Genomic DNA, 17,062 nt, shown 5'->3' with positions numbered 1-17,062 from the left:
CTTTTGATACGATTAATAAATAATAAAAGGAGGAAATACATTTATACAAGATCATTACAAATGTCCATTCATCACTGTAGCTTTGCATCGACTTTAATTCGACCATTTTTATATTATAAATGTCTTATTATAATTATTATTGTGCATTGATGAATATCTGATGGAGTCACTTGTTTCTAATCTGACAATCATCCACCTTCATGCTCTGCAGAGCAGCCAGGCTCTCCAGAGTGGACGCCATGTCAGCCATCTTCTCCAGACGGCGGCAGAAAGAGTCAAACTTCCCGAAGATGTAGTTCTCACTGAAAACACGCACACACATGTGTAAAGGTTAGCGTGACGCTGCTGACACGCTCTGACTCAGAGTCAGTTACTGATCACCTGAAGTCAAACTGTCTGTTCTCAGGTTTCCTCTCAGTTTGTCTCTGACGCTGTGGAAGCTTCGCTGATACGCCGCATTCAGATTACAGCAGTCAGAGATTCACTGCAGCACACACACACACACACACACACACACACACACACACACACACACACACACACACACACACACACACACACACACACACACACACAGTGTTGATGTTGTACTTGCACATAAACCTCTACATTGGACTCTGATGTGTCGCGCCATACCTGCCACCTACTGGTCAGCCAGTGTAAGTGCACAAAACATTTCTTCAAACCAAGATGGAAAAATACATGTTTAAAAAATGAAGTTCAAAAATCTGTTTTCATCCCTAAAGATGAATAAAAATACTAAAGAATAAATCCTGATTGATGTCGTCATAATTCATGCATGAAAGGGTTAAAAACTATTCTACAAACAAACACATGAATATTTTGGAACATTTCAACTTTAAAGAGCAGAAAGAGAAAGAACAGAAAGTTATATTGTGTAAAAGTGGTTTTGTCCTGAAGTCTCAGAGTGGAGACTAAACTGTTGCAGGTCTGAGGAGCTTCTGTCCACAGACGTCAGATCATGTTTGATAAACTGAGTTTAAAGTGAAACCTGTAAATGCTGACGCTACAGGAGATCCAGCTGAGAGGACGCGTCTACCTGTTGAAGGTCACCGTGCGGCTCTTCCAGCGCTCCAGCTCGGCCGACGGCCCGACGTCGTCGGCCTCTTTCCTCATCTGCTCGCTCTCCGTCAGCACCTGCTTGATTTGATTGGTCCACAGGGTCGACACCTCCTCCAGACGCTCCACCAGCTCACTGTTATTGGCTGAGAGCGAAACACACGAGTTCCTCTAAACACACGTGAACACGGACTCATTATTTCAAAGAAGCCATCGTCTCAGGTCAGATGCTTCCTTCAGCTTCCACAGATAAACTGGTTTGATTTACCTGAGAGTTGATTTTTAAAGCTTTAAATGATGTTTCCTGTATTTCCAACAGTCTTATTGTTTGTGTGAGATGTGAACAGCTTGAGCTTCATACCTGCTGCTCTGTAGTCTGCAGGGCTGCTCAGCTGGCTGATGGCGTCAGGAAGCTCCACGTGCTGCAGCTGCAACTTTCTCTCCATGTTCAGTCGGGCTGAGCTCAGATTACTGACAAACTGATCCACCGAGGACAGGAAGGACTGGACGTGTGGACACGAGGCGCCGTCCTGCACAGAGCCCCACGACTGGGCACAGGGTCAAAGGTCAGCAATAACAACAAAGGTTAATGTGTTTTCCTGTTTCACTTTTTACCTCATTCACAGCCAAAAGCATCAGGAGGAGCACTGCACACAAATAAGACTTTTCATGGATCATTATGTAACAGCTGCTCTACAGTCAAAGCCCACAAAGAGAAACCAGCAGGTACAGATGAGCCCAAGGTGTGGCCTCCAGTAACACTGTGAGGAACCTTGGAGTCATGTTTGACCAGCACATGTCCTTCAACGCACATATTAAACAAACATGTAAGACTGCGTTCTTCCATTTGTGCAACATCTCTAAAGTTAGAAATATCCTGTCTCAGAGTGACGCTGAAAAACTAGTTCATGCATTTATTACTTCCAGGCTGGACGACTGTAATTCATTATTATCAGGATGTCCAAAAAACTCCCTGAAAATCCTTCAGTTGATCCAAAATGCTGCAGCAAGAGTCCTGACAGGGACTAGAAAGAGAGAGCAGATTTCTCCTACACTGGCTTCTCTTCACAGGATTGACCCCTCATGGCTGCCCCTCCCTGCCCCTTTCTTTGCTTTCAGTCTCTTCCTGTTTAAAAAGAGTTCTTCCTTCCCACCATCAACAAAGTCTTCATATATGGCGTCATGTGATCACTGGAAGCTTAAAACATCTCCCTTTTTGTGCTCAGTGAAAGCCTGAATGGATGGAGGTGTTTTACCTGCTGCGACCTGAGAGCAGGTAACATGATGCGAGTCAGCAGAGTTTCCAGACTGTTCAGGACGCCGCCGCCGCAGTCCAACACGCCAAAGTTCACTTCCTGGAAACATCAGGTTGCACGAGAAGATCAGAATGATTGGCTGCATCCACGTCACAGTCAACCAATGAGGTCTGTGCGGTTTGTTAAATGTGCAGGTGAGGAGGTGACCCAGACCAGTTACTGACCTGCTGCACGTTAGCGGTGGTTATGGCCTTCTCAGTGGTTCTCAGGAAGAACAGACATTTCCCCAGTAAAGGCTGGAAATACAGAACGTGATGGAGTTCAGATTCCTTTAACGTGACGCAGACAGAGCACTTCCTCTGCACTCTGTCACCAAAGTTCACCATGCAAAGGAAAACCTTTCATGGGCTTTAAAGACGGGGTGGTTGGAGAGCTCTGCAGGCTGCTCGTTACCAGTAATGGGAGTAACGGCACTACTTTTTCAGTAAAGAGTAATCTAATTACTATTCCTATCGTTACAACGCCGTTACAATTACTAACAAGAAAATGTGGGGCGGTCCGTTACTATTTTTCAACAAACAGACGGTTGAAGCTGTGTTCAGCTTACAGCAGCTTATATCAGCTGCAGGAAGTAGCTGTAAGTAATCTGGGCGCTGCAGCTTTAAGCAGCTGTGCGCTCCCGCAGACAGACCATCACTTTTTGGCACAACAGCTGGAGCTCAGGGGGCAAAACAATCGCATGAGTGCTGCTGTTTGCCTGAGGAAGAATAAAGGAGTCGTGGTAAGACAATCACATGACCACTTACAGACAAAGCAACAAGGTGACATATACCAGTTTATAAACTGTGTTGATAGGCCAGTAAAACCAGAGTCATGATAAACAATATATACGCGTGTTTGTTCCTCAATAGTTTCATGTTTAGTGTCTAAGGACAGGAGCGAGCACTCTCTGCTTATGAGCTGCTGTCAGACCTGCAGGTATCAGGCTGTGATCTTCTCCTTTATACTGGACACTAATTATTATTTTGGAGTCGCACAAATAATTCGTGTGGCGTCTTATTGAATGCAGAACAGCTGATTGTTCTGGAAATAGTTTAATGGTTATTAAAAAAAGGGTAAAAGGTAAATGGCTGCAAATAACTTTGTTGTTTGCAAAACTTGTGTGTATAATTTTCAAATTTATATTTACATTTAAAGTTATAAAAATGATTCGTTAAACATGTTCGTGGTTGTTACAGTAAAAAATATAACTTTTTTGTTTTCTGTCTGATTTTAGATCAATTGTGTTAATACAGTTTGTCAAAATGAAAACATAACTGCAGATTCAGACACGTGAGGTTGTGCTGAAAAGAATGATACCAAACACGGCAAAGTAAATAATTTTTAAAGGTAAATGTAGAGGAAACATAAAAAGCTGTCACGGCTGGGGCAGCAGTCGTGTGGTGGAGTGAATGAGGACCAAGATGCAGACGGCGGTGGAGATTTATTTACAGTGAAAATAACAAAGGTGAGGGAAGAACGAACATCAACCTAAACTGGGACAAACTAACAGACAAAGCAGAAAACATGAGGGCAGCAGGGAAACACAGAGATGACATGAAGAAGGAAGAGAGACGTGGAGACACACCGATGGACACGGAGACACACAGAGTAATGCAGACGACGCCACAAGCAACACAGGCAGACACACACTATAAATACACACGAGGTAATGAGGGGATGACAGCTGAACCACAAGACGAGACACAAACCTTCAAAGTAAAACAGGAAACACACAGACTGTTTTACAACACAAGGACACGAACAGAGCACAGAGGACAGACACAGGCAGGGCTGATAAAACACGGAAGCACTAAACATAAGAACCAAACCCTAAGAACTAAAACAAAATCAGAATAAACACCAAACACAAGATGAAACCAAAAGGAAACACAAAACGCTGCGACCCAGGACCCTGACAAAAGGAGTCACAATGGCCGATTATACCCTGGAGCCCAGAGGGTATTTTTAAAGTTACACAATAGTTACTTTTCCTAGTAATTAATTACATCTAGAACCTTGTCACTCAGTTACTAACTAAGTTACTTTTTGAAGAAGTAATTAGTAACTATAATTAATGACTTAATTAATTTTGAATGACTATTTGAAAGTAACTTGCCCAACACTGGATATGAGCGAGTTTCCCAGCTGATGCAAACTGGAAAGCTTCTCCTGTTTGAAGTGGATCTATTCAGCTTTTATTTCCTGATCATTTTAAGCATCAACAAAGTTTCTAAAAACAAGCAACAGTTTGTCATCATTCATAAACTCTGACGTCACAGGAGTGTTTTTATTCCTGTCCCATGTTTGCAAGTTTCTGCATATCAGAGCTGCCAACACGGCACCGACTCAGGCTGGAACTGACTTTAAATACTTCATCATTCATGATCCTGTTAAAACCACATCCAGGGGAAATGTTATTAGCATGTAGCCTTTAGCTCGTGTTCTGATTGCTGCTCCTCCATGTTTGTAGTCCTTTTTTCTGTGAATAAGTGTTTGTGGAGCTTTGAGCTCCTCAGACTTTGGCCTCTCGACCTCCTGATGTTCAGCCTGCAGCTGTCAGTCATCCAGTGTTTGGTCAAAGACTTTAATCACCTCGTTAATCAAACAAAGCAGCACAGTTTGATCCATGGAAACACAAACACGCTCAGGCTCATCATCTCTGAGCAGGACAATGATGAATCGTAGGCTCGGTATTGTTTGGAGCTTAAAGAGAAACCAGATACATCAGAACACAAAAACCCCGAGAGGTGGATCAATGTGACGTCACACACCTGAGCTCTGAGTCCTCGAGTCTGATCCAGGCTCGTGCTTTAAGACAGTTTCTGTGTAACCCTCAGCTCAGGTGTGTTCAGGACATTTGCTTGGAAGAAGCCGTCTGTGGATAAATCCTGCTCTCCACCTCAGCTGTCAGGTTTATCCAGAGAACGGCCGTCCTGACTTCCAGCAGCCCCACAGTCCTCGTTTCTAATAAACTGGCATCACTGAAATGAACTGTCTGCCTCGCTGTTCAATAATCTGCTCTTTGCCAATTTCATATCAGCATTTTTCTGTGATTCTCACATTAACTAAACACAAAAAGCTGAAGCCAACCTCAGAGTTCCCCGTAGTGAGGAAGAGTTTCCTCTGAGCCACAGCTGAGTTTGATGCGTCCACAAAGGAAGACTGACGGGAGGACAGACTCTGGGAGAAAGGCAGATATTAAAAGATATGAATACAAAGTACGCTGCAACAAACAGGACAGCAGATTATGAAGAGCGGTTAGACCTTCATGTGTCAGTCATTGAAATGTGATCAAACTGGGACAGTGGCGCGGCTGCCCCTCTGTTGGTCTTCCTTGGTCTCTTGTGTTCTGGGGGCCTCTGGATGTCTGGAGTTTTGATCTCCTCCATACCTGCTTCATGCCCTGGAGGACGGGGCTGTGGCTCCCCACACTCCCTAGCAGATCGTTACATGGAGAAACCTTTGGAATGCAAGCATGCTGATCCACACAGGTATGCACACAGGTGTACACACGGGTATTCACAGACGCGGACTACAGCTTTCTTGGCTGCTGCCTCAAAGCACATTGTGCGCTGTCTATCTTGCGTGCTGCACAATATCGTTTATTATTTAGTATCTACTGATATCTACTGCTAGCTAGTTTATTGTGATGGTGCTGTTTTTTTTATTATGTTGTTCTTTGTTGTTTGCTTTCTCTTCTGTTTTTTTTCTCCATACAGGTGACCCAGGTGTTTTTGTTTTTTTTTTGTTGGTGTTTTTTTTTTTTGTTTTTTTTTTTCTCTCTTCCCCCCCTTCTCACCGTCTCTTCTCCCCTTTGGTTTTCTTTCTCTCCCTCTCTTTCTTTCATTCTTTCCCCCTGTTCTATCCCACAGTCATGTCTGTCCCGTTTGTAGCAACTGAAAATAAAATAAATTCATAATTATAATAAAGGTCAATCAAATGGACCAATATGCCAAGGCCATGATGATCCACTTGGTAAAATAAATCCGCTTGGCATCTTTCTTGGCCTTAAGACAACAATTCTGATGGCTAAAGATCCAAACGGGACACAAAAAAAAAAAAAAAGTGAAATGTTACAATTAACCCCATAGTCTGGGTTAGTTGTAACATATCCTGGGGTAAAATGTAACACAATGAAATAAGGGTACTAACAAAATATTAACATGTAATCTTTGTTTATTCAACACATGAATGCACTTAGAGCCATTTATGTAGCTGTGTGTGTGTGACAGAATGCAGAAATCTAGCTTTTGAACATATTCCAACCCCCCAAAAAAGACAAATTATGGAATTTTCTGCAACTGAATATTTCATTAATTTTGGTTGGTCTTCCTTGAGTTTGGCCTCATTGGCTCAGTGGGCATCATAACCTACAACTCTTGCACCAATTTTGAACATAACAATGAAGCTGAAAAAATGTAGTTGTTCACCAGCATCGCAGTTCCATTACTTTTTATCATGGCTTACCTTGGTGTGGTTTGCAAAGTGCTTCAGAAAGATGAGGAAATCTGTTTCTTGCACCCATCCTGATTTATTTCCACTACCAGTACTTCCTACTGGTCCATCTCTGATGCAGAGGTCTGCATAATGTATGTGTGGGAACACAAACAGTGAAGTAATTGTGTTGCCAATGGCATTAACCGCATATACGAATGCGACCAGTGAACCTCTCTCTGTTGATGTCGTTGCCCCAACTTGTTTAATATAAGTTAAAGTAATAGTGTGGTAAGTTGTAACATCTGCATTATTGTTACAACTAACCCAGACTGTTGCTGTTACAACTGACCCAGACTCCTATAGCCATGAACTAGCTAACATTACAGCCAACGGCTAAAACATTAGCACTAAAGACCTACACAGAATATATCCCCATAGACATACAAATAACATAATTCAAGTTTGATGAGTTTAACTGCAAAGCAGATAATGCTATTAGAAATTGAAATAAAGTAGAAAAACTTACTTTTTGGCATACAAATTACTTTTTTTCGTGTTAAATTGTCTGTGTTTGACAAAATGTGCTGATTTTTCACATGTGATAGCAGAACTGAGTTGGGCATGCACAGGATGAGTCACATCATTTGAAACTTAGCCCTGATTGGAGAAATTGGAAGTGTTACAACTGACCCACGTTACAACTATCCCCGGTCTCCCCTACAATATCCTTCTCTTAACTTTTACTCAACTTTTAGCATTTTTGTGCATATGGTACGGTGTTTGTTTGAAATGCTTTGTAACCATATGGTATGGTGTTTGTTTGAAATGCTTTGTAAAGCCTCTGGCGCAAATTTATTCAAATAGCACTGGGTGAACCTTGGAGTGGTTATATGTTAATTGCTGACTGGCAAGCTATTCTATACTTTTCTCTTGGCAAAACCGAGTAACCCACATTCCTGCAGGACTCTGTCTCTCTTTGTTGGCCCTGTGGCAGACTGGCAACCTGTTCAGGGTGTGTCCCCTGCATCTCGTCCTGTGAAACTGGGACAGGCTCCAGCTCCACCACAACCCTGAATTGAATAAAGCAGTAGAAAGTGACTGAACAGATGGATCTGAGTCTGATCTGAACTGTAGTTTCATTTTGAAAGAAACCTGCCTGCTGATGAAAACCATCCCACATTTGCTTCCAAGAACTGCATCAAAGAGTTTTTCTGTTTTATTGAGTTCTTTGAACTGAACGTCAGATATGTCTGAGCTTGTTTTTATCCTCCTGCCTCCTGAATTTCCCAACCTCCCCACCACTTCTGATGTTATGTCTCTGATCTGATTCCAGTAAGATCCAAATTTTTCTTCAGCTTGCTGACTCCGGCAAACATGCAATAATTATGTCAGTTTAAGCAAGTTACTTGTCTTCCTTGGAACCCTTAAAATCCCCCGAGAGGTCACTTACGTTAAAAATAAATCTGACAAAATTTAAGCCGAGCTTTAAATCTTAACTGGAAATGTAGAAGATAATATAATAAAGGTATTACAAATTGTTACTTACAGATTTACATTTCAACATTTCAACTTCTAAACGTGTATTTTACTATGATCCTTCCTTCTTAGTTTAAATAATTTCAAAGCGCTATGACAGTAATCCCTGCCTTGACTCTTACACTGTCAGTTTTTTTAAATTTTAAAATACACAAGATAGTAAAATAATCAAGGACAGTCATATAAAAAAATTAAATAACTGCAAAAAACAAAACAAAACATATAAGTAGGTTAGGATCTCAAAAACCCATGTATCAAATATGACACCCTTGTCAATAGGGAAACCTGGTCATTTCTATTATGAAATAGTCACTAATAACTTGGGGGGAATTATCTCTGACACAACATTAAATGACATCCTCCGGATTTCCAAATGTTGTGGTTTTAAACCTTTGAACTTTTCCATTCAGCTGTCTGCTGTTGCTGGTGAATGAAATCATCTCCAGCTTCACATTTTACAGTGAATCCAAAGCTGAATGTGTGACCCTTCAGTCACTGAGTTTATGGTGCTCTACATGTCTGATCGTCTCTCTGAGTCACTGCCAACATTCCTCTGAGTGATGCTTTTTCAGAGGAGCAAAGTTCTTGAAACTTCACAAATAGTTTACCAGGAAGGATAGAAATCTTCATTGTGTTTACAGAAAGTCGTTTGAGCACATGACAGTTACAGCATGTCTAAAAATAGTTATAGCCATGATGGTGGCAAAACATACACATAGGATTCTCAGTTGTAAAATTAATAATTTATTTGGCTTAATTTATAAATCAAATCAATACAATGGCAAATTTATAATGACAGGTAAAGAATACATTTGTAATAGAGGTTTATACTGCTACTACTACTAATAATAAGAATTTGTTCTGAAATTGCAATGAACCCAAATGATGTCTGATACAAATACACATTTACTGGTTTTATTGGATAGTCATATTTTGGATTCAAATCCAAATTCTACTATCATCAGAAGTTTGGAGAAAATATTATGATAGTTCAAAACATAAATAAACAGAAACAAATAAATGAAATAATACAGTGATTCACAAATAGACACTTGTTCAAAAGATTTTATTTTATTCCTGTTTTCATTTGTGCTTTTCTTTGTTCGCTAAAGGTGCGCTGGAGGTCCAGAAAAAGAGAAGGAAAAGTTGCAGCCGTCTTTATTTCAAAATGTCCTTCCATTACAGAGGGAAGCTCCTCTCTTTCCTTGCAAGATTAGAGACTGCAGTGTGGAACCACCCATTGCAATGAATACCTTAAATAGTATAAACATATTTTACATAACAATGAACTGAATAATGTTATCATAGCCATAGCAAGATCAGCGAGTCACATTTCAGCATTTTTCTCCTTACAATAGGTGCTGCCATACGACAGAAACACTGTAGTGCTCCCCACTGCTCTGAGAAAATGTTGACGTCATTGTTGGCATTTTCACCACTGCTTTTTTGGAGTTGCCAATGACCATATTTAGATAAAAAGCTTGACGGCTAAGCTAGCTGCTAATACTAGCAAACTTGATTGGCAAGACACATATCTGCTAATTAGTGCTAAGAAACAAACTAAGTGCGCACAGTTTGTTCCTCCTGTGCAGAGAGGGTTAGTCTCCGAGCACTAAAAAGAAGAGAAAAGAGGAAGAGAGTAAAAAAAAGAAAAGAAAAGAAAAAAAAGAAAAGAAAAAAAAAAAGAAATGTGATCAAAGTTACCTGTTTGACATCCTGATAGAAGAAAATCAGCTTCTTGGATCCGTTTGCAGCAAAGAATTCATGGATCAGACTGAACTGGAAGAATCAGACATTAATGACTCAAAGGTTCAACTCTGAGGAAGGATCACGTCTCTGAACTTACTCTGTCATCAGAGACGATGGCGTCTTCCACCGCCGCCTCCTCCAGGCTGCCGGCGTCGGCCAGCCTGCTCATCAGGTATTTATGTCGGGCATCCAGAGCTGCCCGCCGTTCCTCCTTCACGGCTCTCGCCTGTTTGGCTACTTCTCTCCTCGCCTCATTGGACAGCAGCATCGTCCTTTTACCAGACACCTGGAGAAACATCAGCTCAGTCTACAGACGCAGAGACCAGTGAGAGCTTGGCCCAAACATCTGCAGGTTTCTGAGGACCACGTTTGACCCTGACTGGAGGCATCGATTCTGAGTGTGACTGCCTAAACTGAGCTACTGTCCCCCCTCCACTGAGACGTTGTCCTGTGATGTGTCATGGGGGGAAGTGTTCCTCACGGTTGGACTCGTGAGAAGTTCAGTCAGTTTATTCAAACTTTAAAAAGACGCATTTTCAGTCTCTGGATTTCAGCAGAAACAAATGTGAACACAGCACTTTTTGATTGAGTATAAAAGGATGAAAGAGTCAGTGATTAGTAACATTGTTGCTGACTGATGCTGTTGTAGAGCTGTCTTTGGATCCTCACCTTCCTGGAAGCCTTCCCTGGATTGCTCATATATCATTAACTTGTTTGTGTTCAGTAGAATCAGGTGTTGTGGATGCAGGTCGTAGCTGTGTGAGGCCTGTACAGTCAGCGCTGTGTGAGCGCTGTGTAACGTTAGCTTAGACTTCTTTCTGTTGTTATCATCCTTCAGGTTAATGTTGTTTTCATTATGCATCACAGGAAGTGTGGGTGGCTGTTAGCCTCACAGCTCATGGACAGTTGCTGCTGCTCTGCCTCCTTTTTGATGTTTCTGCTCTTTGTGGCTTTGTGTTACTTTGTGTCGTGTCTGAAACAAAGTGAGTCCATGTTACTAACTGTAGTCGGCTCTCTGTCTCGTGCACAGCTGACTGTTGTCTGAATGAAAGTGTTTTTGTACTTTGTGTAATCTGTTGGGTCTTTGAGCCCTTTTTAAACAGCATATGAGCCATATGTATGTGTGTATATGAAAGGTTGTTTGTAAGACATCAAATTGTTGCTTATTCTAGAGCTGCTGCTGTGCCTGATTGGTCTACTCGCTCGAAACTGAAGGTTGACTTGATTCTTTTGGTTTTTTACATTTTGTCAATAAACCAACTTCTTTATGATTTGAACGGCGTCTCTGACGTGTCACAGGCCTGTCAGCTTTCTTGGTGATTGGTATAGATTTGAGCTTCATGCTCTGGCTGTTGTTGGGTTTTCCTCTTTCATATTAAAGCTTTTGTCCTACATTTGGCTCTAAAGTCTAATTCTAATCCCAGCACTGTGTCTGGGTGTGTGATGCTTGTTTTCCTGCTCTTTCTCATGAAACAGTCACAACATTCTCAGTCCAACTTTCACTCTTTGCTGCGTTTGCTGCAGCTGCAGTGAACATGGTGCCGTTTGCCTTTAAGAAAGTTGTGCACAAAGGCTTTTTCTCTAGCAGACAGCTGTGTGGCTAAAAGTCAGATCATTTTTTACCACCTCAGTCACACTGGACTGAAACAAGAGTGAAACTAGGAAGAATCAGAGTTTGTCCAGTGACTGCACTGATTTTCTTCATATTCACAAACTGATTCTAAGTAGTTGCATCAGCTAATCACCCGGACACTGAGCGTCCAACACGCTCCCTGAAGGGAAACGATTACATCCTCCAAACAATCACAATCTGTCTCTGAACGACTGGAATTATTCTCTGATTTGTCAATAACTGGAGTTTATCAATGCAGACACGTTGCCAACATGATGAAGTCAGTCTGAGTCGCATCTCTTTGGCTAACTTAACTCAAGTGGTTGCCGACTATTCTGGTTCTATTCCCATATAACAGCAGGGTTGCTGAGCACCTCTGTCACTCTGCACTTATGTTCCCAGTTCTCTTTTGTGGAGGAATTTTCCAGGAATTCCTGGGACCAGCTTTCCATGAGAGACCCGATCAGGAGCGACTGTCCTGGACACTCCCAGCATCACAGGGACTCACAAACCCGTCTACCACAGTGAGAAGACTGATGGTCACAGGCCCACATGTAGCTTTAGATCACACGTGTGCACTTCCTGTGGTCACTGCTGTAACTCTAGACTCACCGAGGGGCCAGTGGTTGGTGAGGCAGCAGCAGCTGAAGTCATGTGACTAATGGCTCTCAGCTTCTGTCCTCCTATTCGCCGGTGTCCTTCACCTGTCACACCTGGTCAAGAAAGAGTGAGAATGTTCAGAGCTTTAATGGAAAAGAATATTATTACATATAAAAGGCCTCTAACAAGTATTGTAGTGTTAATCAGGATGAAGTCCATCATGAACACTTCAGAGTGCTTCAGACAGTCGGTGTTTCATCCACAGAGCCTCCAGTCTGCATATCAAAGGATCCTGAGGAATGACAGTGAACCCGAGTTCCCCTCATTACATTCATGTGTGTGACTGTGAGGAAAAGGTGATTGTATGAACGTGTGTGAGCGAGTGAATGAGGCTTGTATCAGAGTGGAGATAATGTCAGCGGCACAAGCTGGACGCTGCAGGTGTCACATGTGAATCTGTGCATCAGTGTCTGCACCTTTGTGGAGGTGAAGCTCAGGAGGTTTGGATTTGTTCAAAGCTCTGTCTGCTCCATCTTTCTTTCCCTCAGGCCTCTCCAGATCAGGAAGGAGGTCCTGTTCTCCTTCTCCCTCCTGGATTTCTGGATCCAGGGAAGGATCAAAGTCTCTCAGCCCAGCATCAGAGCTTCTGGCTGGGGGAGGACTGGAAGTTTCAGCTGGAGGCTGAGAGCCTGGATCTGCCATCTGAGTCACAATTCAAATATTCTCAGTAATCTCAAAAAGCAACAGAAAGGTGCCATTTTCATGAGCAGTGGGTTATCCAGCAGTTTGATTCATGTCAGCAGCATTTAGTTTGTAACTGCTGACTCACCTCTGGCTGTGTCCTGCTCTCAGGGTCACAGTGGACACTGTACCTTTTGAGCGAAGCTGCAAAGACAGTCAGCAGGGGTCTGGATGCATTCAGCACCACGTCCTTGTTGGGCAGACACCTTCAGTGACAGGACAGACAGTCCAAAGTAAGGAGACGTGGGACACAGTGAAGACACAGAAACAGAAACCAGAACTATAATCACAAAACAAACTCAGAAACATAAAGAGTGAATCAGCTGATTCAGTGTTTGTGACAAAAACATGGATCCTGGTTAATAACTTTTATTTGTTTGTTTCTGTATTATTTTGTGTATCGTTCTTATGAGCTGTTGTTTTGTCAGTGAAATATTATTTCATTGTTTTAAGCTTTTTGTTGACTTTGAAGTGCTTAAGTTGATATTTTTGAACATTTAATTTGTTCGATTATTGTCGAGTCGATAAAACTGTCAAACGCACAGCTGCTTCCAGCATGGCCGGAGGAGAGGTGGCCGAGCAGACGCACAACACACACAGCTCACAGGTTTGCATTTCTAGATATTGCAGATGTTGCAGAAATTGAGAGTAAAGAACTCAGAGATCCAGCGCTGTCTCCTGCCCCTTATTTATACACCACAACACAACGACAGGCGTAACTCACACAAACGGGTAACATGAGGCTCAGATGCTTTGGACGTGTTCACATATACTGGACACAGAATGATGAAGATGGAGCTGCAGGAAGGAGGAAAAGAGGAAAAACACAGAAAAGATTCACAGATGTGGTGAAAAAGGACACGACAGCTTCTGTTTGTTAGTTTGGTTTTTCTTTATTTGGTAAAGATTCAGAAATAAAGAGAAGATCACATGTTTGAATATTATATTAACGTTCTGTAATTACAACAAGTTGTAAAATCTTTCCAGAGTGAGACAGAGACTGTGCAGAGACTGTAGAAGGACAGAGCAGCAGCAGAGCAGTCCAGATACACTGATGATCCTCTGTCAGATCCAGAGGGACACACAGGGCTGATGCTGGACTCTACATTGTGTCTGACAGTGGAGCTGTTCTCAGAGCAGTTCACTCTGCAGCACTGACAGTCATCTGCACTTCATTCCTCTGTCAGTCACTGCTGGATGAAGCTCTCCTCTCCACCTCCCAGTAACATGGCCCAGTCAGAGCGTCTCTACACACAAGCTGCTGCTGCTTCAACCTCTCTGGATCATCAGGACACAGCTGCTCCTCTCTCAGCACACACACCGTCCTGTTTACCATCATCGCCACCACCTGCAGAGAGAAGGAGGAAGAGCAGAGGAGATAAACGAGTGTTTCCAGAGACTCTTCATCAGCTGTCAGTCAGTGATGCAGCACATCCAGTATAAAGAGCAGCAGGGACGTCAGTGCTGGGACTGTACTAGGACTCATTGTTGCTTCACATTTTCTAATCTTTGGATTTTTATTGAAGTTGCTGAAAATGTTTTTCCCTCCTAGTTTGAGTTTGGACTTTCATTCATTAGAAGAACCTTGGTGTGTCCACTCTGAGCTCTGTAGGAACCCCAACAACAAGCCCAACAATCCAGATGGACGGTTCCAGCTGTTAACTGGAGGAATTCCATCCAAACATCTGCTCTCACTAAATTCTTCCTCACCTACAGACTGTGTTCTTCACTGCTTTAAACTTGGAAATCAATGCAGTCATTGGTCTGCGTGCTGCTTTGTTCAGAGAGCTGATTGGCTGTTGACAGTGTTTGATCAGAGCGTGTCAGCCGTTACTATGGTGACCATAAAGGTGAGAAACAGGAAGTGTTTGTGTCCAATCCTGAAGCCTGTCACCGTTCTCCTCTCACAGCTTCACTGAGAAGCTGCAGCTTTACAGGAAACACTGGATCTTTGTTTCATACTGACTGTGTTTAGTACAATACTGCTGACAGCACCACCCACTCACTCCATCACTCTACTGACCTCAGAGTCTCCAGTCTGTAGTCTGGACTCTGCTGAAGATCAGACAGCTGCTTCACATCTGGATCCTTCACGTTGTTTCCATACAGGTCCAGCTGTCTCAGATGGGAGGGGTTGGACTTCAGTGCTGCTGCCAGATAATCACAGCTGATCTCTGACAAACCACAGCTCATCAATCTGTATAAAGAATGAAAGATGTAAGTTTATTAGACAAAGTGCTTGAAATCATTCAGTGTTTCATCATCTGTTCAGAGCTGAAGAAGGTTCAGAATGTAGAAGTTTAGAAAATGGAAACTCCAAACAGCTGAAGCCAACAGGAAGCAGCTTCAAACAGGAAACTGTGCAGAGTTTCAGACTATATGTCCTGATGCAGCCAGTTGGATTTTGGAGATTTGAATCTCTGTTCTGTGACTAAGTCCTTGAATCATTTCTTCCAGTTGGTCCAACAAGACAGACTAAGTATTGGACATGTGTTGTGGCTCCATCAGGGGAGCTTCTAAATGTGATGTGATGGCCCCTCTGGGTCTGTCAGGTCACAGCACTGAAGAGAGCTCAAACTGGGCACACAGTTGTTCCAGTCTGGACCAAAGACTCTATACTGGGACTGAGGGACTGCTTTGACTGCACCCACTGGGACTTTTTAAAGGCTCATGTTCTCACTTAGATCATCGATTTCTACTGACATTTCTTTCTGGGAAAAATGGGGATTACTTTGGAAACAGGAAGTATTTTCCCCAATAAGCAGCCCTGGATTAGTAAATCACTCCAACATGTTCTCAGGCAGAAGAAGCTGTCTTGTTATGAGGGAGAGAAGAAAAAGATTGAGGCACAGAAACCTGTTGAAAGAGAGATAAAGCAGCTAAAATCAGGTGTAAAAGTAAAGCAGAGGATGAGCTGAATAAAGGACACTCAAGGCTGGCTTGGAAAGGAATGAAGTCCATGGTGGGGATGCAGGACAAGGAGCAAAGATGAATGTGATGCTGAATCAGCAGAAGACTTGGACTCATTTGATTCCAGCTTTGATATCATTGATTTCAATGAAGAGCTTTGTGATTGTAGCAAAGGGCTGGTAGCTCTGAGAGTCCCACTGATGAGCTGTTTGTGTGGAAATCTCTTAGTGGGACCAAAGAGAGAAAAAGCCCTGGTCCTGATGCTGTGGGAGGGAAATGATTGAAGTGTGCTGTGAGGAACTGACTGGGAGATTTTCACACATTTTCCAGTCCTCCTGGGAACAACAGGAAGTTCCCAGCATATGGAAACAAAGGTTAAGTGTCCTATGGCACTCAGTGATGATGGTGCTGTGGCCCCACCACCTCCACCTCTTTGTAAAGGAACTAACTGTAATCTGAAGCTTCAAATGGAACTAAGACTTCCTCCACTAGGTGGCAGTGTCTGATGAGAAAGTGTTAGTGGAGCTGGCCTGGAGTCAGAAACAGGAAGATGCAGGATTTGGGCTGAAATGGGCAAAAGTGGTTAGCACTAGTGCCTTAGAGCAAGAAGGTTGTAGGTTGAAGCTTGTTGGTCAGCTGGGCCTTTCTGTGGAGGTTGGATGTTCTCCCACAGTCCAATGAAATGCTGCTTAGGTTCATTGGTGCTTCTACATTGGCTGTAGGTGTGGATGTGAGGGAGTGCTTCTCTGTCGCTCTCTGTTGGCCCTGTGATGGACTGCTCACCTGTGCAGGTGGACCACGCCTCTTGCCCTATGACAGCTAGGGCACAGGCTGCAGCCCTGTGAGCCTAAGCTGAATAAACAGTTAGCAAAAATGATCCATAGATGGCCTGAAATCCCCCAGTTAGCAGTTTGGTAGATAGCTATGACATGCTAATCCCATCCAGCAGCTGTATTCTACCTGTAAGCTGATCCCTGCTGAGCCAAAGCACTTTTTCATATGCAAATTACAACCTTTAATAGAAACCTATTGGTCAGCATCTTATTAGCCTGCTGTTAGCTTCATTCCACAGAAAACTGAGAGAAACTAACAGAGTTGA

At 42.8% G+C, this 17,062-nt stretch overlaps 2 protein-coding genes across 2 annotated transcripts in view; both read right to left on the bottom strand.

Annotated features, from left to right (window-relative positions):
• LOC147302750 (NACHT, LRR and PYD domains-containing protein 12-like) overlaps nucleotides 1-17,062 on the bottom strand; it is a 144,310-nt gene that overhangs the window by 51,268 nt on the left and 75,980 nt on the right. The gene's annotated exons all lie outside the window — the stretch shown is intronic.
• Nucleotides 167-13,014, bottom strand: LOC147302752 (dynein axonemal heavy chain 5-like). The gene is made up of 10 exons (XM_086284473.1): nucleotides 12,789-13,014; nucleotides 12,325-12,425; nucleotides 10,198-10,386; nucleotides 10,056-10,130; nucleotides 5,469-5,558; nucleotides 2,561-2,632; nucleotides 2,337-2,435; nucleotides 1,442-1,628; nucleotides 1,061-1,226; nucleotides 167-302 (listed from the first exon to the last, which is right to left on the bottom strand). Exons 1-10 carry the CDS (start codon nucleotides 13,012-13,014, stop codon nucleotides 167-169), a joined length of 1,341 nt encoding a protein of 446 aa, XP_086140599.1.

The sequence above is a fragment of the Aulonocara sp. 'chitande type north' Nkhata Bay genome, linkage group LG23 (assembly GCF_057382095.1).
Source record: "Aulonocara sp. 'chitande type north' Nkhata Bay isolate Kocher_YH1m ecotype deep benthic linkage group LG23, A_spYH_male_GT1.1, whole genome shotgun sequence".
In the NCBI taxonomy this organism is placed as follows: Eukaryota; Metazoa; Chordata; class Actinopteri; order Cichliformes; family Cichlidae; genus Aulonocara; species Aulonocara sp. 'chitande type north' Nkhata Bay.
Note: the sequence above shows the minus strand (reverse complement) of the source record. Positions and strands in the feature narration are given on the sequence as shown.